This window comes from Antechinus flavipes, chromosome 4, assembly GCF_016432865.1.
Source record: "Antechinus flavipes isolate AdamAnt ecotype Samford, QLD, Australia chromosome 4, AdamAnt_v2, whole genome shotgun sequence".
In the NCBI taxonomy this organism is placed as follows: domain Eukaryota; kingdom Metazoa; phylum Chordata; class Mammalia; order Dasyuromorphia; family Dasyuridae; genus Antechinus; species Antechinus flavipes.
The window spans coordinates 387,617,596-387,639,381 of NC_067401.1; the positions used below are offsets into that span (position 1 = coordinate 387,617,596).

The following is a 21,786-nucleotide window of genomic DNA, read 5'->3' on the forward strand; positions in this document are numbered from 1 at the left end:
TGACACAGGGGATTCTGTCTTTGGCCTTGTCTGAGGGCAGGCCTCAGTGCCCCCAATCTCTTCCTTGGAGCCAAATTGCCCCCACAATTATCCTGTTGGATGTCTCTTTATTCCATTTCCCAACTTCAAATTTCCCAGGATTTTCCCCAGTGCTGGATCACTAACAATTTGGCTGATTTCAAGGTGACTGAGGGAGTAATCCTCCATGCATCTGGGCCCCAGCTGATTCCTGGGAAGAGAGTGATCAGATTTCAGCCCCACTTTTCCCTTTCATTCCAGAAAGCCTCTCACTTGGTGCTTGCCGTCCTACTAACCCACTCCAGACCTTATTACTTGGCTGCTGTCAGATTCTTAGCTTGGGAACTCAAACTTGGCTTTTTAAGATGAGGAAAATAATAACCAATTTCAAAAGCACTGGACTCTGAACCCCAAACTTCTCACCCTAGCCTCAAAAGGCTCTTCAGTGGGGCTTCTATCTTAGACTTTCCACGAAGGAAGTATCTTCATGGGACAGCTGACCCCTAATGATACCCTGCAATCTCTCCTTTTCTTTCTCCCACCACAAAGCAGGACACAAATCATTGCTTTGGGGACACTGGCTTCCCGTACCCGAAAGTCCTTCTTCTGTTTCAGCTTCAGAGCCTGGCATTACCTTGCAGTTATTCCTTTGCTTGCTGACAGAATATTCCCTTATTCTGATTGGGAACACTAAATGATCACTTTTCTTCTCTTCCCTCATTCATTTAATCATTCAACCACTCATTCATTCATTTCTTACTATGTGCTAGGTACTGTCCATGCAAAGACAAGGATGATATGCTCCCTAAGCTCAAGGAGCTGATATGGGAGAAAACAGCATGTACATAGCTAAATAAATATAAAATATATTCAAAGTAATTTGGGGGTGGATGAGTATTGGCAAATGGGAAAATTAGTATCCACCTCTAGTAAATGGTAACACACCTATGTTGAGCTAAGACAAAGTTAGGGTGGATTAGAGTTCTGCTCTGGGGAAAGGACAATTCCCTCTGAACAAATTCAGCATATCCCCCTGTCTTAGGGAGTGCAGGGAGTTAGGTGTTATTTGGGCAAATCTAAGCTTTCCTGCCCCAACCACCTTTATCTTTGAAGGTTTCTTTTTCATGCCTTCCAAAATCTGGCCTGGAAAGAATGCTAGAGCAGGAGGCAGATCTGGGCTCTCTTGGCTCTGCTGGGGGATCTTGGGCATCACTTAACCCCTGTCTATCAGTTTGGAAAAAGGAGAACAAAGGATATATTCCTTCCTTGTGTACCTCACTGGGTTATTATGAGAAATGCATGAAGTGATATATTTTAAAATTCTCTGATCACCTAAAAGTATTATGGAGGCAAACAGGTGTACTTTTTCTCCTTCCCCTCCCTCTTATTTCTAGGCATCTTCCCAAGCTCAATCCATTTTTGAGTGCTATTATCAGTTGTCTTCTCCCATCATAAAAATTGAATGGGCTTCAGTTCTGGCAGTGGGAGATGGGAGGTATCCTGAACCTGCCCTTGTTAACATTTTTTTTTTGGGGGGGAGAGAATATAGATTTGAAGTCAGATATGTTGAGTCACCATATTAACTAGTAATAGGGGGTGAATGGGGAAGGACTAATTCACCTCACCAATCATTTAACAGTTCTCAATAATGTCGGCTATGGTTCTATCCCTTAATTTCTTTTGGCACCTGCAGATGGGCAGAAAGGGCAGAAAACCATTCCCCCCTGCCACTGTGGTGTAGACATCCTTGCCCAGTACCTTTTCTGAATCTTCTTGATTAGGACACAAGGTATAAGCAGTCCTTGTCTTTCCTTAATATGAATGTGGTAAGCAGCAGGTGGAAAGGTCAGAAAGGAACAGGGCAGCTCTTGTCTATCTCTAATACTCTCCCTCCTTTTTCTTAGCCCCTCTGGCTTACAAGATTCCTGAGGGGATACCCAGAAGTCACAGAATCCACCCTCCTTCCCTCTGGGCAGGTGATCCTCTGACTGAGAGGTCAAGTGGATTACCTAAAGGATCTGCAAGGGGGTGGGGAGAATCCAAATTCCCCTTCTCCAGCCAGAATCCCCTCCCAATTCCTGCTGTATCCCTGTCACTCATTTAGCAGCCCATGCTTAGTCCTTCCCCTTTACGCAGGAGTGTGGGCACGCCCCTTGTCTTCCCCCCAGTCCCCCACCCTAAGGCAATCGGTACCCAGTACCAAGATAAGTCTCTCTGCAATGGAAGGAAGACCTGACCTCCAAGAGCCTGCCTTGATGCTCCTCCTTCTAGTTGCAGCATTCTCTCATATCCAGGCCTCATTACCCTTCTTCCATATGGGGTGCTTTGCCATACTCCCCTGACCTCCAAGTTCCATTCCTGACTCCCATTCTGCAAAAATTGGATCCCCTTGACCTCCTCACCCTCTAAACCAAGTGCCTTGGGTTTTTCCAAATTGATACTTTGGGCTCTGAGAACAATAGAGCCAACCTCTCATATTCCTTTGCCAAAGAAAGCATTGTTCTAAGCCATAGGGGCTGCATCCACACTCCCTCCTTCATGCCGGCATTCTTGTTTTCCTTAAAGGCCAAACGCCTTGGCAAAGGAGGAAAAGGCTCCACTGAAAATCTTGAACCCTTCCCCTGCCTTAAAAAAAAGGGTCTAGGAAAGGGAGGAGGAGAACTGAGTCCACATCAGCAGAGCTTATCCCTTGGAGTCGCAGTCTAACTCCCAGTGCCTCAGAAATTACACTAGCTTATACTAGATGCCTGCAGGAGGAAGTGGGGAATCTCCCCCACCCCTTCCAAAACACAGCCACTCCCTTGTCTCACCTCTCCAGACTCCTCATTCTTGTATGCTTCTCACTGTTCTTTTCCTCTAACCCTCAAATCTCACTTCTCCGGGAAGCCAGAGCACCTCAGGCTTTAGTCCCATCTTACAGATTTGGGGGGTGGGAATGTCAGATCAGCACTGCACATCCAGCACCAATGGTCTTAGCACTGAATATAGGGAGCAGTCCCCATATACTCACCCCTGGTGAAGCATCACAACCAAGATCTACCCCAGGATACCCCTGGGGAGTGGAGGGGGCTGCAGCCTCCCTCCTTTCCCAAAACTTCGAGATACAACTCCCCAACTCAGCGCAGGGAACAAGTAAGGCAGTAGGGGTTGGGAGAGGGAGGGCGACAAAGCACTCACCCAACATTTGGCTGAAAAGCAGCTGCTCCAGGTCTCCCAGCACAGTCACTACAAGCTCAGGATCTACCTTGAGGAAGGCTCGCTCCTCCTGGCTCTTGCCAGCGGATGGTGGCGGTGTCCCCTTCTGCCCCTTGGCCTTGCTGGACAGGAGCTCGTCGTCGGACTTGCTGTCATCACTGACACCCGCCTCAGGGGCCTTGCTGAGGGGCTTCACCTCGGCGTAGGGACCTCGGGGGATTCGGCTCGGCTTGCCCAGGCCCGGGGCTAGCGGGGCCAACGGGGGCTTGGCTACCCCGCCAGAGGTCATCTTGGCCTGAAATAGCGAATGCTCCGATTTGGAGAGCGTCTTAGACATGAGGGGCGCCTCCCGACCCTTGGGCCCCCCTTTGCTGAAGCCCTTAGGCGTCTTGGCCATATCGTCGCTCCACTGGGGCTCGTAGAGCTGCATCTTCTTCTCCGAGTCCGTCAGGAAGGAGAGGTTGGTGAGGGACTTCTGCTTGCGGAGGTTGGAAGCCGGCGGCGGGGGCCGGCTGTCCACACTGCCGGACTTGAAGACCTTCAGCTCCCCGGCGCTGGTCTTGGCCACCCCGCCGCCGGGGGGCTTGGCCCGCTTGGGCATCATGCTCTTGCCCTCGCCCGCCTTCTTGCCGAAGCCCTTGAGATCTTCGGAGCCCTCGCCGCCGCTCAGTTCCACATCGGGTTGCAGGCTCTTGAGGGAGGTGCCCAGCATCCTGCCCGCCAGGAACGCATTGAAGATTCGGGCGTCTGGAATCACGAAGGGAGAAGAGGAGGAGGAATAGAAGGAAGGGGAATAAGAAGAGAAAGAGGGGAGAAGAGAGAGGAGGGAGGGACAGAACCAAGGGGCGCCGAGGAGAAGCGAGAAGAGGAGGAGGAAAGGAAAGAAGAAAAAGAAAAGGAGGAACGGAGACGAGCGAAGGGGGGGATGTAGAGGAGGAGGAGGAAGAGCAGGAAAAAAGGGAGGAAAGAAAAACGGGGGGAAAGAAAAGAAAGCGGGAGAAAATGAGAAAGGGTAGACAAGAGACAGGGTGGAGTGGGGAGAAACAAAAATAAAAAATAAATAAAAAGATGGATGGAAGAGATGCCCAACCCTTCAGCCACTCAGAGTTCGCTGCCGCAGCAGGCAGGCACACCGCGGGGACTGGGCTTTTCAAGCCTGGCTCTCCCAGCTGCCGCTGCTCCGTGCGCTGTCAGCCCCAGGCTCCCTCACACCCGGGGCCAGCGCCCTCCCTCTGCCCGCCGCCGCTGCCGAGGGGAGAGATGCCCCGGGCTCGGAGCTGAGGAAGAGGGGAGGGGATTTAAAAAAAAAAAAGACGAGAGGGAGGGAGGTAAGAGTGAGCGCGAGAGGGCGAGCGAGCAAGCTAGCAAGAGAGAAATCTATTTCTGGCCCGGGGAGGGGGAGGTGTCTGTGAGCTGGAAGCCCGAGGGGCGGGGTAGGAGCTGGGAGGTGGTCGATAAGGGATCGGAACATTTTTTCTCACCGTTCAGCTGCCGAGAGACAGAAGCGGGCACTGGAAGGCCAGCTGAGGCTGTGTCCTGGAGCTGCAGGGGACGCAGCCTCCCCCAGCCCCGTATTTTGGCTGAGTCTGTCTGCAGGGAGGCAGGGAGACTTGGGGAAGGGCGGCTAGGGGGCAAGGAGGGGGCGGTGAAAAATGGGATCCAGGCTCTGGTAGGTTGAGAAGACTCTAGGGGCAATAGGGTGAGAAAGCGGGCTATATAACCAGGAGGATAGTTTTTCCCATCTTCTAGCCTTTCTCTCTCCACAACCCAGGAGGGGATTCCTCTAAAAGCTAGAAGGAGATTGGGGTCAGTTCTAGGGGTTGTTGCCACGTGCCCTCAAGACTCTCATTTCCAGGCTAACTGCTATTAGCTAGGCTTCTTACTGGACGTGTCTTGGCTCGAAAGTCACGTCTACCCAGAAGGGAAGAAGGCTTTTAGGAAGAACCAGCCCAGGTGTAGTTCAGTCCAGTGCCTTTCCTTTCTCAGCCTCAAGGAGTCAGTGAAATTGGGTAGCGCTGAGAGATGAGAACAGGTGGATTGTGGAGAACCCAATGCCCAGGCAAGGACATTAGATGGAGAAGGGATGTGTGTTGAGATCTAGAGGGTCTTCAGGGAAGCAGCATCCCATAGAGCTCTGGAGCCTAAAGTTCTCAGTTTTAATTAAGCTCTGGATGCCTCTTAGTTGATCCTCAGCAATTCACTTGATTTTATTGGGTCTCAATTTCTTGATTTGTAATACTTGCCCTGCTGATCTCACAGAGGTGTTGTGAATAATGTAAGCTGTTCTTATAAGGTGAGGAAGAATGTGCCCATCTTATGTTCAGATCACAGATGTGAACCAGTCTGGACTTTGGGGGCTGTGTAGGAAGACGGTGCAAGATAAGATTGGGAGCACCAAGAAGCTAGCAAGTGTGGACTCTTTGTCCAAAAGGGAGGTAGGGCAATGTTTAAAGAAACACACCAAGAGTCTCAATCGAAATTCCCCTCCTCCCACCCATAGCTGTGGGATGGGTGAATACCAGAGCTCTAAAGAGAATTGGAGTTGGAGAGGTAGAGGTGGTAAGAGATGATTCATTGCTTTGCCAACAGTGGTTGTAAAGTCTGTTCTTTTCTTGTTAGTCATTCAATAAACATTTATTATGTACTTCCTGCACTATGCTCTGGGTCCTCAGATTCTATTCTCTAATATCACAAAATCTGAGAAAATCACAGCCTTTCTGGACTTCAGTTTATTTATCTATGAAATGAGGGAGTTGCCCTAGATGACCTCAAAAGCCAAAGTTCTAAATCTGGGATCCTCTGTATCATCTTGAGAATCACAGAGCTCAAAGAGACCTTAGTTGTTATCTGGTCCAATATATACCTGAAACGGAAAACTGTTAACAACTTTCCAACCTCCAATAAATATCTCTAGAGTGATGAGGAATTCACTGTCAGTCAGGGAAGCACCCCCCCTCCAATTTGCACAAGGATTAGGAAGTTTTTATTTACATATAGCTGAAATCTGTCTCTGTAATTTCAACCTATTGTACTTTTTTTTGGAGCCAAGCAAAAGAACTCGAATGGTTTTATCAGAATTTTAAATATTCAGTTAGAAGATTATTTTGTAAGAATGGGTTTCCCTTGGATCTTCCGGAAGAATAGGGGGAAGGGAAAAGGTAAGAGGTTACTGATAGGTTGAAGAACAAGCAAGTCATAAATCAGGAAGATTTCTTGGAGAAAATAGCTTTCAGTTACAATATAATGGAAAAGAAGTATAGGATATGGCTGGTGCAGGGAGGTAGCTTGTTCTATCATTGATGTAACAGCACAATGGACAATAGATTGGAGCTAAAGGGAGAATAGTAGGCAAAAGATATTGGAAGCAGACTATGTAGCTGTATCTGAGGGAGTAGAACAGAAAAAGGATTGGCTGGGATTTGGCAAGAGATGAGCTCAGGGAGGGAGGGCCCAGTTTAGTTCCATGTTTGTCATGTGTTAAAGCATCACAGGATAGGTGCCAAGCTCATAGCTCATAGGCATAAAGATTTGGAGCTGGAGGGAAGTTTTCAATGCCCACATTTTAAAGATGAAGAAGCTGAAGCTCAGAGGCAGTCACTGGGCCAAAGCCTTTAGTCTGTCTATTAATTAATAAACATTTATTAAGCACCTGCTATATGCTAAGGATACAAAAAAGGGCAACAGATAGCCTCTGCCCTCAAGATGCTCACAATTAAATGGAGGAAACTTCAAGCAAACAAAATGGGCAATCTTAAATAGAAGATAAATGGGAAAAAATTAAAAGGGAGGGCACTAGAATTAAGATGTGTTGGGAAAGATTTCCTATAGAAGATGAGAATTTGGTTGAAACTTGAAGGAAGCTATCAGGCAGAGACAAGGAAGGAGAGCATTTCAGGCATGGGGTACAATCAGAGAAATTATTTGGAATCAAGAGAAGGGCTGTCTTATTTATGGAATAGTAAGAAAGCTTGGATTGAAGAGTAGAAGAGAGTAAGATATAAGAACACTGGAGAGGTGAAAGGGGACTACACTATGAAACATCAAACAAAGGATTCCTCATTTGATCCCCGAGCCAATGGGAAGCCATTATTTACTGAATAGGAGGATGATGAGGTTTGAGGAAAATCATTTTGGTGGCTTAATGGAGCATGGATTGGAGTGGGAAGAGGCTCGGAGCAAGCAGACTCACTAGCAATTTTGTTGTTGTTTTTCCATCATGTCTGACTCTTGGTAATCTCATTTGGGGTTTTCTTGACAAAGATACTGGAGTGGTTTCATTTTAGACATGAGGAAATCGAGGCAAACAGGATTAAGTGACTTGCCCAGGATCACTGGGAAATATCTGAAGCTGTATATGAACTCAGGAAGATCTTTCTTACTCCAGTTAGCTGCTAGGAGCCTATTGCACTAGTCTAGGAGCGAGATGACGAGGGCCTGCAGCAGGGTAAGAGCACAGTCAGAGGAGAAAAGAGGGAGTATTTGAAAGATTCTTTTAAGGGAAATTGAACAGACCTTGTCAACAGATTGGATAGGAGGGATGCAAAATAATGAGGTGCTGGTGTTAAAGCTGACTCCCAAGTTTTCAGCCTGGGGGACTGGGAAGATGTGTTACCCTCTATAGTTATAGGGAAAGTGGGAGGTTGGTAGGATTTAGGAGAAAAGTTAATGAATTTGGTTTTGCACACATTGAGTCATTTAAGTCAAAAATGTCTACATCCAGCAGCTGGAGATGTGAGATTAGAGGTCAGCAGAGAGATTAGGGCAGAATGTTAATATAGATGGTAATTGCATCCAGGAGAGCTGATGAGGTCACCAAGTGAAGTGTTATAGAAAGAGAAGAGAAGAGGGTCCGGGACAGAACCATGAAGGACATCTACAGCTCTAGCCCATGATCTCGACATAGATTCGTCCTTAAACTAAGGAGTGGTCACATGGGAGAATCAGATACAGAATTGGGATTTGAACCCAGGTCCTCAGACTCCACTTATTCTGCTTCTCTCACTGTTTCATGATGCTATGTGGATGTGGGGGGGCTAAGAAGAAACAAGATTTCCAGGTAAAGAATGCCAAATTTATTGAATGGTCTTAGTAGATGGCTAGGACATCCTAAAGCCTGGCCCTAGAGAAGGCCAGACCAAGGGATCAGATTTCATGTGGGAGCTATCTCTCTCTAACATGGTGTTTTCACACATGAACAAGACTTCAGAATCCAAGATGTCGAATCTAAGCTCGTCATCTTAAATACTATCTCAAGTATTAACCATAAAAATGGATGAATGGGAGGGCTATAAGGAAATAGAAAACTCTAGTGTGCCTGGATGTTACCCATTTTCCTACTTGGCTCCACACATAAAAAGTAGGGAAAGCAAATTACAAGGAAGTGGAAAGACAGGATCAGAATGAGATGGGGTAGAACTGATGATTTGGTGAGGAAAGGGCAGCTTTTGGGGATTGACCATTGGAAAGGAGGGGAGGAAGGAGTCAAAGACAGTCTCAGTTTCCTCATCTGGATAAAATGAGGCTGATGATACTTCATAGGTTTGTTGTGAGGAAAAACCGTATAAATGTAAACAATTATTTCATTTTTGTGACCCTATCCTTAAAGTAGTAAAAAAAATATTCTCATGATTCCTTTTATCTTGAGTGACACAAAGTGTGAGGAAGATTCATGTATGTTGGGGATAGCTCCCCCCAATTATTAAGTTGTTAAATTGTGAGCATTTATATCTTAGAAATTGTCAGATGCTACAAATTGGGACCTAGTTTATTGTTCTGTCGATTGTCTAGATTTAATAAAGTGATGGAGAAAATATTAATATATATATTAAATTTAAAAGCATATCATGCATACATTTTATTTCAGAGAGTTGATTGTTAAATGTTTACTCATGCTGTTTGCAAAGGGCATTATAGAATTACAGAATCTGAGTGTTAAATGTTTAGTAGCACAAGGAGGTAAAATTCATCAAAGAATTAAAGAATCTGAGAATTAAACATTCACCAGCACAAAAGGCATCAAAGAATTACAGAATCTGAGTGTTATCATAGAACTACAGAACCTAAGTGTTAAACACTCATCAGCACACAAAGGACATCATAGTGCTAGAGTGTTAAAAATGAAAGATACCAGAGAAATCATTAACACAAAGGACATCATAGTGCTAGAGTGTTAAAAATGAAAGATACCTGAGAAATCATTAAATCTAATTACTTCATTTTAGAGATGAGGAAACCAAGGCCCAAAGAAATTGACTGAATGGAGTGAATGAATAAGATCGAGTGATTAGTAAATGGCAGATTTACTCAGGTCTCTTCTTCTGGGTTTTTGGTTTCTGCGACTGTTGTGGTCAGACCACAGTTGAGGCATTCTCTTCAATTCTGGGCGCCATGTTCATGAAGGGCAGTGGTGAATTGGAGAGTATCTATTCTAGAACATGATTACTAGGATGGTGAATGCTCTTGAGGTCATAACATGGGTTGATTGAAGGGTTTGGGGATGTTTAATTTGGAGAGAACTTGACTTAGAGGACATGATAGCTATCTTCAAGTATTTATAGAAAACACATGGAGGAGGGTTACACTTACTCTGCTTGGCCCCACAAAACAAAGCTAGGAGAAAAGGGTGGAATTCACAAAGAGGCAATTTTAGGTTTAATGTAATGAAAATATTGCTGTTAAAACATGGAATGGGCTTCCTACAGAGGTGGTGGATCTTCACTCCCATGTTGAAGGTCTTCTAGCAAAGACTGGATAGTCATTTCTCATGAATGAGGATTCCACAGGAAGAAGGGATTCTTGTTCTTGTGTTGGACTCAAGAGCCTCTGGGGTTTCTGCTGATGTGAGGTTCTGTGATACTAAGATTGATCTGGAATGATTTCTTTGAAGTGGGCAATCTCAGGAGAGGGTGAGGAAGCAATAGAAGCACAGTACTCCAGGACCACAGACAGTTTGGATCTGTAGGCTTAGGGTTCCTCTCTTTTACAGTGTACCTCTAACCTTATAGACAACTCGGAGTTAAATCCCATCCTATCAAAAGTCTTTATGATGGTAAAACCTAATAGAGGAAATTTCATACATCCTTGAGCTTCTACACAAACTAGACTTAGCTGAGGCCAGGCAGGATTGCCTCCTGTTTTGAAATCTTAATGAGCAAGGAGATATAGGGTTGTCATCTATTCTAGAAATTACTAGGGTCAGGGAAGTTTTTGCTATAGTCTAACCCAAATCTCTCCAGCTGCAACTTAAATCTCTTTCTTATTTAGAAGAGGAGATGGAGAGAAAAGTTAATCATCTCTAAAACTGTTTCTTTCCTTTGTATTCCCTTTTGTTTTATATTTTTGGAGTTGTGATTTTGATCTAAGTCAATGAATGGATAGGTAGATGGGTTCATCTCTCTTCCAAGCTACAACTTTCTCTCCCTTGACTCCATGCATTCAGACTGGCCCCTTTCTCCAATAAGTTCCCCAGGACAAATGCTAAATTTCTCCCCAGTTGTATCCTCCTTTCCACTCCTCATCTACTCCCTCCATCCTTTCCCCCCAGATCACCTCCTTATTTTGGCTATTCTGTCCTGGTGAAGGAACAGTGTGTCTTTCTGAATTTATGGGTGTGTTACAAGGGATGTAGTATCATGTATGTGAAAGGTGAAGGGTCCACTAATATTTAGGAGAGCACAAAATGAAAACATTGAACATTTCTATTTCCATGATTGCGAAAGCTGGGAATGGGGATAAGGGTGGATGTTTGACTGAGTTCCCAACCTTTGTTTTGCAACCACTCTCAGGGAAAGGAAATTGTCTCCAAAATATTGGCTCCCCAGTGGACTGAACTTGGCTCATTAGCTCATCACTGATCAGTTTCCCATTGGTCTTCTGCATACTAGGCAGTTAGAGTGACTTGCTAGATCACATAATTTGTGGTCTAATGGAGCAGATAAGGCACATATATGCATATGTCAACACATGCATGTCTATATACACAGTGAGTACACACATATTTATGTTTATGCTATGTATATGCTCAAAGGGACATGTATTATGGGAGATATCTCAATAATATTTTATTTTTTCCAATTATATGTAAAGATAGTTTTCAGTATTCATTTTTTAAAAGATTTTGAGTTCCAGAAGATTTTGCAAGGATCAATGCTGAAAAATTGCCCATGCATATATCTTGTAAGTAAAAAGCTATAATAAAAAAAAGATTTTGAGTTCCAAATTTTTCTCCATCTCTCTTCCCCAAGACAACAAGAAATCTGATATAGGTTATACACATACAATTATGTGAAATATATCTTCATTGATGGAAGGAAACTCAACAGAGTTCACTGACATGTATAAAATGAAATAATCTGGGGGAACCAAACAACTAGACTACAGTGTCATACTGCTTCAAGCACTCTCCCCTTTCCCCCTTTCTCTCATTCTCTTCACTCAGTCAGTTCCCAATACCAGGATCATTTCTGATCTAGAGAGTATTAGCCATCTAGCAAATATGTCTGACTTTGAATACATCTCAGTACAGTCATTGTTTGCCATTTCTGAGGTAGTCATTGCCTTGAGAGCCATTGTGTTATCATGGAAGGGGCACTGCATTTGGAATCATATGAACAGACTTCAAATCCTAGCACTGCCACTTAATGTGTATGTGGTCTTGATCAAGCTACTAACTGATTTTCTCATTTGTAAAATGTAGAGATCAGCCTTGATGAGGCTCTTGGTTCCTTAGTCCTGATAACTCCAGACTGTATAACTCTTTCCATGGATGTATGTCCTAGTGATGGTTCCCTAGTCCTGATAACTCCAGACTACATAACTTTTCCCATGGATGTATGTCCTAGTGATGCCATTGAGGTCTGGTACCCAGCAACTACAGCATTTCACACTATTGGACATTTTCTCTTCTGGCATTCTTTTTCCTCTCTAGATTTTCATGACCCTGCTCCCTCATGGTCCATCTCTTGGCTGTCTGAATCCCCTCCTTCTTCCTTGTTTTTCATTCACCTTATGCTGACTAGCTCTGTCCTAGACCTTCTTCTCTTTTCATTCTCTACTATCTCACTTGTTAATCTTGGTAATGGATTAAATGGTCATCTCTATGCAGATGAATCCCAGCTAAATCCACATATCTAGTCCTAGTCTCCTGCCTGAGTTATAATCCCATGTGACAATTTGGATTTTAGACAATCATTGTTCTAAGTGCTTTAAAAATGTTATCTTAACTTGTTATCACAAGGACCTTGGGAGAGAGTTGTTCTTATTCCCATTTTATAGATGAGGAAATTGAGGCAAAGAGTGACTTGCTGATAGTTACATCGCTGGTAAATGTCTGAGGTCACATTTGAATTTAGCTCTTTCTGACTCCAGGTCTGATGGATGTTCTGTCCAAATTCAACATGTTTTAAAACAGAACTAATTATCTTCCCCATCAAACCTTTACTTTTCCCAAACTTTACTATTACTGTTAAGGGCATTCCCATCTCCTCCCTTCTCACGCTTGCTCACACAACAGCTTCAACTTGTTACCAAATCTTGTCATTTTTAGCTTCATCTGATCTCTCTTATCCACCCAATCCTCTTTTCCCCATGGAGATAGCCATCAGTCTGGTTCAGAGTTTCATTTCCTTTTGCCTGGACTCTTGAAATAGTCTTCTATTTGTCCACTTTGTCTTCAGCATTTCTCTGCTCTGATCTACACGTCACTCACCAGCTAAAGTGATTTTCTGCCCATGTCATCATTCTACTCAAACTGCAGTGGCTTCTTATTACTCCCAAGATCAAATACAAAGTTGTTACCCACTAAAAACTCTTCATAACGAAGTCTTTTTAAAAACCTTTTTAATTTTCTTATATTCTTCTTCCCTACGTACACTTCACAATCCAGCCTACATCAAATACCTTGCCATTCCTTAAACATTGTACTCCCCATCTTACCTCTCATTTCAATTAGCCCTAACTTTCTTCCATGCTTAGAAAGCTCCCTTTCTTCATCCTTGCACCTCCCCTACCTTCCTTTAAGTAATAACTCATATCCTACCTCTACAAGAAGTCTTTCCTGGTCCCTCTGACTGCTAATGACTTCCCTTCTGGGACTCTCTTTCATCTTTTGTATGTATATCTTGTATATGTTGTCTCCTCCATTAGAGTATAAGCTACTTGAGGGCAGGAATGGTTTTTGCTGTTTTTTGTTTTTTGTTTGTTTGTTTGTTTGTTTGTTTGTTTTCCCATCACTTAGCAAAGTGGTTGGGACGCAGTAATTGCTTAATAAATGTTTGTTGACTGACTAAGGTTCTATATGGGAGGATCAATTAAGGAAAATCAAATATTACTATGTCTTCATGTTTGATTAGAGGTGGATTGGGGGTGGGGTGATTTGGAATTTTGAAGCTATCAAAGGACTAAAAAGCATGCTGGGGGAAATCAAGGCATCAGATCCTTATTGGGAAGGGAAATGGCATCTCAAAGGGAACAGGGAGCATGAGGAAGACTCTGGGAGTCAGAGATGAAAACCAATTAGAAACAATAAGGTCAGGGGAAACCAGCCAGACTTGGGTCAATTTGTGAAGCTTGAGAACCTTCCATTCGGCCCTGGACAGATAATATTGTTCGCACTCTGATTCTCTTCATACCTCCTGTACAGTTTGTGAATTTACTCTTTTCTTGTGTAAATAAACCCTTCTAGATAAGGTTTCAGCTTTAGGAAAGAAGAGGTGGAGGAACGGAGTTATAAGAGAAGGTGACCATGGGGACAGGAAGCATCTGGAATGGGATACAAGACTGGGGAGCAGAGAGAGAGCAGAGTCAGAAGATAACCTTAAGACTGAAAATCATTTGGCTGCTCAGTTTGGATTTTTTTCATCTAGAGAATCACAGATTATTGAGGATGAAAGGGACCATGGAGCCATTTTGCAGACAGATCTGGGAACTCAGATTCAGAGTAGTTAGTTCCATGACTTGGTCACATAGTGATGTGCCAGCAAAATAGGATTGCATCCCCAGGTCTCTTGCTCACTACTCCTGGAGCTCTTCCTACCTTGGAGATGATAACATCTGCCCAGCTCACGGAATTGTTGTGAAGATCAACTGCAACAATGAATTTAAAGTGCTTTGAAAACACTGAAGCACTATAGAAATGCCAGATGTTATTATTGTTATCATTACTAAGATGTCAAACTATCTAAATGATATAATGATTAAGACTGGGCTTTAATCCAGTAGTGGGAGCCACTGGGGCGGGTTCTGTTCTTTGTCACTATCTCAGTATTTCTGGGGAAGTAATGCCTGGGGCAGCTTACTGAGGCCCCCTTCGCCTTTTCATGGCTCCTTATGTCTTGAAGGTGGTCAGCTGAATGTCCTGGCTTTAGGCTGGGTGCCCCAGTGGACATGGCAGTAGATCTAGAGGCAGAGAATCTGGCTATGAATATTAGATCTGCCACATATGGTCTGGGAGAAGGGGAGAAAGTCTTTTAACCTCCCTGACTCTCAGCTTCTTCATTTGTAAAATGTGGCTGTTGGATTAGATGAGCTTCAGCTTCAAATTACATGACTCTACTCTTTTCCTATTTTCTCTTCCCCTCTCCTTCCTTCTCTTTTCCTCTCCTTTTCCTCCTTCTCTTCCTTTATCCTCTCATCTCCTCCTATCTCCTCTTCCTTCCTCTTTCCTCTTTTCTCTCCTTTCCTCTCCTCTGTTCCCCTTTCTTCTCCTTTTCTCCTTTTCTCCTTTCCTCCCATTTCCTCCCATTCTCATATCTCTCCTTTTCTCTTTTCTTCTACTTCCCTTCCTTTCCCTCTTTTCTTTTCCTCTCCTTTCTCTTCCCCTCTCCTTTTCTCCCTTCCCCTCCCCTCTCCTTCTCCTTTCCTCTCTCTCTTCTCCTTTCCTGTCTCATATCTTTACCTCCCCTCTACTTTCTTTTCTTCCTTTCTTTTCTTCCTCTCTTCTCCCTTTCCCTTCTTTTCTCCTCCCCTTCCCCTTCCTCTTTTCACTCCTCCTCTCTTCCCCTCCCTTCCCCTTTCCTCCTTTCTTTTCCTCTCCTTCCTTCCCTTCTCCTTCTTCTCCTTTCCTCTCTCTTCTCTCCTTCTTTCTCCTCTCCTTTCCTCTTTTATGCTCTTCTACCTTCCCTTCTCTTCTCTTCTCTCTTCCTCTCTCAGATCTTCTCCTCTCCTCTCCTTTCTTATCTTTCTTCCTCTCTCTCCCCTCTCTTCTTCTCTATCTTTTCCCTTTCCTTCTTTCTTGTCTCTTTCTCTCTTCTCCCTTCTCCTCTCCTCTTTTCACCTCTTCTCTTTTCCCCCCTCCTTTCTCCTCTCCTCCCTTTCCTTCTTCTCTTTTTTCTCCTTTATTCTCTCCTTCTTTCTACTCTCTTCTACTCACTCCCTATGCCTTCCCCTTTTTAACTTTTCCTATCCTCTTTATCCCTCTGAGTCGTCTCCCAAGTTATACCCTATTCCCAAGATGTTCCTCTTTCTTCATCTTAACAACTCCTCAAATCCAAATTCCTCCAAAAAATCTTCCTGAACTAATTAAGAGAAGTCACCATCTTCCACTCTGCCTCGTCCCTGGACTTATTCCTTAAACAATGAAGACACCTGCCAGTTGAATATCCATTTTATTTATTTGTTCAATCCTGATCCATTTGTCTGTTCTTTGTGTCTCTACTGGCACTAGCCAGAAATTCTGGAAGGACTTTGACAGTCTCACAGTGCTGCTCCTTTAAATATTCATCTCAGCATCTTGGAACTTTCAGACACTCCCTAAAGCGACCTCTCCCTTCTCTGGCTCTTTTTATATTCCTTTCACATCCCCTGAGTATCCCACCATCCTCCACTGCAGTGGGAGCACTTGCTGCCGTGGCAACAGCCATCCCAGCATCAGTCAATAAAACCTGCTAGGGGTGGTTTGCAGAGAGCTTCCTAGAGCTATTACTAAAAAGAGAGGGACCTACCCCCTTACATCACATACCCTCCTACTCAGCTCTGCACCCCTCCCATCCCTAGGCCCTCCCATTCCACACTCCTCCCTGCAGACCCAGCAGGACAGAAGGGGTTCATTGAAGAAAGATTCTGTGGCCATGGGGCAGACCATCTAACAGGGGAGGGGGATGCGGTGGTGGATGGCAGTATAGGTGATGTCAGTGACCATTGTCTGAGGTAGTTAGATACTGCCCAGTTTTCCAGAAGGGAGGAGAAAGTGGCTGATCCCTTCGGGATATAGGAGCCGTGATCCCCTCCTCCAAACAATGGCACTGTCACCCTATTCTCCTCCCACTCGGGGCATTGGCAGCTTCTGGATAGGGTCACTGGGGAGAAGGATTGGACTGTGGGGAAATTGGAAACTCAATTAGCAATTAGAGGGCAGAAGGCTGAGGGGGAACCCAGGATCACACTCTTCTCTTAGAGTCAAGAAACTAAGATGCGGTGTGATTTTATAGCCCTGTGCCTGTGACCTGGAAATGACCTGAGAGATTTTCTAGTCCAATCCCTTCATTTTACAGATAAGGAAACTGAGGGATAAGTGGCCCATCCAAGGTTGCAAGGCATGTTTGTATAAGAGCAATATAAGATTTTTAAACTGGCAGGTCCTTAAAGATTGATTTTCTTTTTACAGATGAGGAAAATGAGTCCTATAGAACTCTCACATGCAGGAAGCAGCAGAAAAGATTTCATATCAGACCCATATGACCTACAGGGTGGGAAAAACTCTGTTCTGATAGAGAATAGGGAATAGGAACTGGCGGGGAGAGAGGATCATACAACTGAATGACCTTTCCATCCCTGCCGATTTTGAAGGGTAAGAATAATAATAACTCATTTTCTATGAAATTGTATAATTTATAAACTTCAGTAAAATGGAGACAATCATATTGATTCTACCTACTTCACAGGGTCATGGTGAGGGATGCACTTTGAAAACCTTATGGTGCTCTGCACAGGTAAGCTGATATTATACTTACAAAGCACTTTTCCTCACACCATCCATTTTCAGTCCCATTTTTCATATGAGGAAACAGATTCAGAGATGTAAAGTGACAGGCAAGGTCGTAGAGCTAGCTAGTAGCAGGAGAGCCTAGCCTTAGACCTGCAGTCTGGTGTGAAGGGATTTGTGTGTGCATTCTATGTCTGTAATGTACCCCCTCTTTCCCCTCACCTTCCTTCAAAGCTCAGTTCACACACAACCTCCTCCACAAGGTCCTTCCTAATCCCCTAAATCAGTGGTTCTCAAAGTATGATCTAGAGAATCCTGGGGATCTCTGAAATCCTTTTAGAGAGTCTACAAATTCAAAAATAGTTTTTATTTCCAATATGGTAAATATCTATAAATATAATCCAGATAAACAAAACGCTTTGGAGAGATCCTCAATAATTTTTAATAGGATAAAGATACTGAAAACAAAAGTTTGAGAATCACTGCCCTAAACTGTTAAAACCTCCCTCCCCAGTTATCTTATACTGATTATCTTCAGGAGAACCAGCATGATATAGTAGAGAGAGCTGGTTTTGGAGTTGGGTTCCAGTCCCATTTCTGACACTTAGAGGTCGTATGACCTTAACCAACCTAAATGCTCTGCCCAATTCTATAAGAATGTTAAGTTATTGACCTGCTTTGGTGGAGGGAGTGAGTGTTCCTTGCCTGGGAGTTCCAAATGCCAGTGGGATACCAGATCTCGTCCCTATCTCTCACATTTGTACACACTAAGATGTGACTATAGTGCTGGATCTGAGTTGGAATTCAGCCTCAGACACTAGCAATAGAACCCAGGAAAAATAGAATCTGACTTTTCCTCTTAGCTTCAAATGAGGTTAATGTATTTTGAAACACTTTGTATAAACCTTAAAGCACTACTTAAATACCCCATTTTAAAAAACCTAGTTACCTATTTCCTCACACTGCTTCAGTTTCCACACGTTTACTAGTAATAGCAATTATAAAGCACTTAACAAATATTACTATATCATTTTATCCTCACAATAATACTGTGAGATTGGTGCTGTTTTTACAGATGAGGAAATTGAGGTAGGAAGAGAGTAAGTAACTGGCCACAGATCATGCAACTAGTAAATATCTGAGGTCACATTTGAACTCCGATCTCCCTAACTTCTGGTTCAGCCTCTTGCTCACTGTATCACTTAACTTGCTTTCTCTGAAGGTTTCTCCAAATCTTATTCCCTTCATGTCACATATCAATCACCTGGTATTAATGAGTGCCTCTTAAGCTTCCAGGGCCCTGACGGCACAGGCTTGGTACTTTCTATAGGTAGGCAAAGCCTGCATCTTAATACCTGATTCTCACTTTATTAACCCCAATCCAAGGGTTGGCCAATCTTTCCCACTTTTAAAACTGAACTCAGAATTTACTTCCTTCTACAAGCTTTTGCTAATTCCATCCAGCTCACTCCAGTAACATGCAGCATTATTTTAGCACCCACAGGAACAATTCGTGAAACCTAAATTTGGGTTTTTATTATTTGTGCCTGAGTTTGTGTGCTTTGTTTCCTCCCCATTAGACTGACAGGCCTTCACTCCCCGAAAGCTGAGACTTCTTGTCCCTTGGTAGAAAAGGAGTTTCTTGGGGGGCTGAGTGGTGTCCCTTAACAGATCCGGAATTTCCTGAGGTCTGGGAAAAGATCTTCTCCTGGTCAAAGAAGTCATTAAAATAAAATAAAAATAAAATGAATGAAGGGGTAGGTTGTGCACCTCTTATCCCCTCCCAAGATAGGAAAGGAAAATACAAATCACAGAATTTGGAGCCAGAAAGGACTTACTACTGCTGCTATCTTATTAAGGTCTCTACTACTTCAGCCTTTCCTTCACCTCCCAAGGGAGCTGCTTGGAGGGAAATAGCATACAAATTCACGAGGCTGTTGGGACGTCTGCAGTGCCACAGGCAAGATCTTGTCAAGGGGATGAGACATTCTCCTGTCACTGTGTTTCTCTTCTGACAGGGGAAGGGGGTGTTTGGCAACAGCAGGGATGGGAATTGGTAGATTGTAGCCCCCACACATGCTGCCTCCCAGGAGGGACAAGCAGAGATCTTTTCCCTCCGTGTCTCTACCCTAAAAATAACACGTGAGTGCAGAGTCCCAGGATTTAGGGTCAGGAAGTCCATTAATTAGTCAGCATGTATTTAAGTGTTAACTGTAAGTTGTGGATACTGTTTTAAACGCTGGGGATGGAGAGAAGGCACACAAACATTCCTTGTCCTCAAGGAGCTCATATTTTACAAGGACAGATAACATGCTCAAACTCTGCAGAATGCAAAGAAAGATGAGGTAGGAAGGGGCCCAGGTAACAAAGAGCTTTCAAAGCTCTGTAGATAATGGATATTCAATCTCAGATCAGCTAGTCCAACTAGGGGATTGACTCATCCAATGTATGTGACTGAGCCAAGGCTCAAAATCATTCCAACTCCGGAGTCAGTGTTCTGTTTTACTACTGGTTTTGAATAAAGTCTCTCAGACTTTCCTGAATCTTAGAACTTTATCATACAGGACATCTTCTTTGGTTAATGCAAAGCACTATCCCACCTGAGCCTATAAATATATGACTCTTGACACTTGAAAGAAGTGAGCTTCATTCTGTTTGCCTCAGTTTCCTCATCTGTAAAATGCGCTGGAGAAGGAAAGGCAAACCTCTCCAGTATCTTTGCCAAGAAACCCCCATATGGAGTCATGAAGAGTTGGACATGACTGAAGTGATCAGACATTATAAGAATTGTGTTTCCTTCAATTATCTGCCTTGTCCAGAGGCAGATGGTGGAATCCAGAAGACTTGAATTCCAATCTTATTAGTTGGAGATCCCAGACAAGTCACTTAGCCTCTGCTTATTTTAGTTTCCTCAATTGTAAAATGTGGAAAATAAGTCTTTACCCAGAAGGGATGATCAAATGAGATAATATTTGTAGAAAAGTGTCTAACTCAATGCCTGGAACATAGCAGGTGCTAGATAAATTCTCATTCCCTTCCTTTCCATTCTCCCTCCCTCCCCCTTTGACCTGTCGCCCTCAATTAGCTTGGAAATTCCCTAAAGCCAAGAATTGTAGCCCTACCTAACCAGGACTATAAGGCCTGATAAGTATTGATTAACTGACTGACAGATTGTAAATTGAGGAAAACTAGGGACCAAGGAAGGTGAGAGGTTCACTTATACCCTGAGCCTGGGTTAGGCTGAGACATTCAGGCTTGGGAAGCCTGGAGTTCCAGCTGGATCTCAACCATAATCACCTTGAAATTTCTTCTATTCTTCCAAAGAAGCTCCTGATTGCTGGTTTATATTAATCTTTACCACGTCCCTCCATAGGAAGGAGGGACCAGACAAGGGGAGAATCCCTTCCCCAGTCCAGAGTGGGACCAGGAGCAGAATCTCCATCTCCCAAGTAGAATAAAGTGCCTGTTCTCCTTACAATATAATAAATATAATAAAGTATTATGCTTCCGTTAGGACTGTGGCTGGGAAAAGGAAAGGGGTCCTTCCCTCCTGGGCTTCCCTTTTTCTGGTTGCTGGATTTCTAGAGGGAACAGGTGGTGCCCGCTTCTGTTCCAGAGCCGTTTCCCACAGATTAGGTGGGTTACATGAGGAGGTCCACCCCAGATGAGGGGCACTGGGTGCAGAGCTAGGCGTTGTTGGGTTCCAGGCTGGAGAAAAGTTAGGAAGAGGAGTATCAGTCTGATCCAAGGCCAGAACTGCAGGAGTATTAGACTATGCTCTTTCCACTACCCTATTCTGCTTTCTCCTCCTGCCTAGAATACCCAGAAATCTTCATCTCATCTTGTGGTTACATGCAGTTTCATGCAGTTCATGCAGTTAGAAAACTTGAATTTGAATCTTTCTTCAGACACGTTATTCAGTTGTTTGAAACTTGTCTGACTTTTGGTGATCTTCTTGGCAAAGATACTGGAGTGGTTTGCCATTTTTTTTCTCCAGTTAATTTTATAGATGATGCAAACTAAGTAACATTAAGTAACATTCCCAGAGTCACACAGCTAGTAAGTATCTGAGGCTGGATTTGAACTCCAGGTCTGGCACTCTCTCCACTGTCCAACCTATCTTCCCTAAACATTTATTAATTGAGTAACCCTGAGCAAGTGGCTTAACCTCAGTTTCCTCATCTGTAAAAAAAGGGATCAAATTTCCACTGATCTCCTACTTGATTTCTTAGCCCAGTGCCAAATGGTTTTGATGACTACTGCTTTATGTTAGAGTTTTAGGTCTGGTACTACCATTCTCTGTAACTTTTTTTTTTTTTACATAAATTCCCTTGACCCTTTTGTTCCTCCAGATGAATTTTGTTATTATTTTTTCTAGCTCGATAAAATAATTTTTTGACAGTTTGGCACGACACTGAACAAGTAGACCAATTTAGATAGAATTGTCATTTTTATCATATTAGCTCAGCCTATCCATGAGCATATAGTTCATGTAGTCCCTGGATAAAAAGGGATAAAATAGCACCTACTAAATAGAACTATCTTGAGGATCAAATGGAATAATATATCTAAAGCACTTTTCAAATCTTAATAAATGTGAATTATTGTTATTAGTATTATATTATTAAGCCAATCTATTTCATCCCAAAGTGGAT

At 43.6% G+C, this 21,786-nt stretch overlaps 1 protein-coding gene across 1 annotated transcript in view; it reads right to left on the reverse strand.

Moving 5' to 3' along the window:
- Window positions 1–21,786, reverse strand: part of NAV1 (neuron navigator 1) — a 349,739-nt gene that overhangs the window by 183,256 nt on the left and 144,697 nt on the right. The window contains exon 4 of the mRNA XM_051998661.1: window positions 3,196–3,960. Coding sequence (XP_051854621.1) covers window positions 3,196–3,960 — 765 coding nt within the window. The remainder of the gene's footprint in view (window positions 1–3,195; window positions 3,961–21,786) is intronic.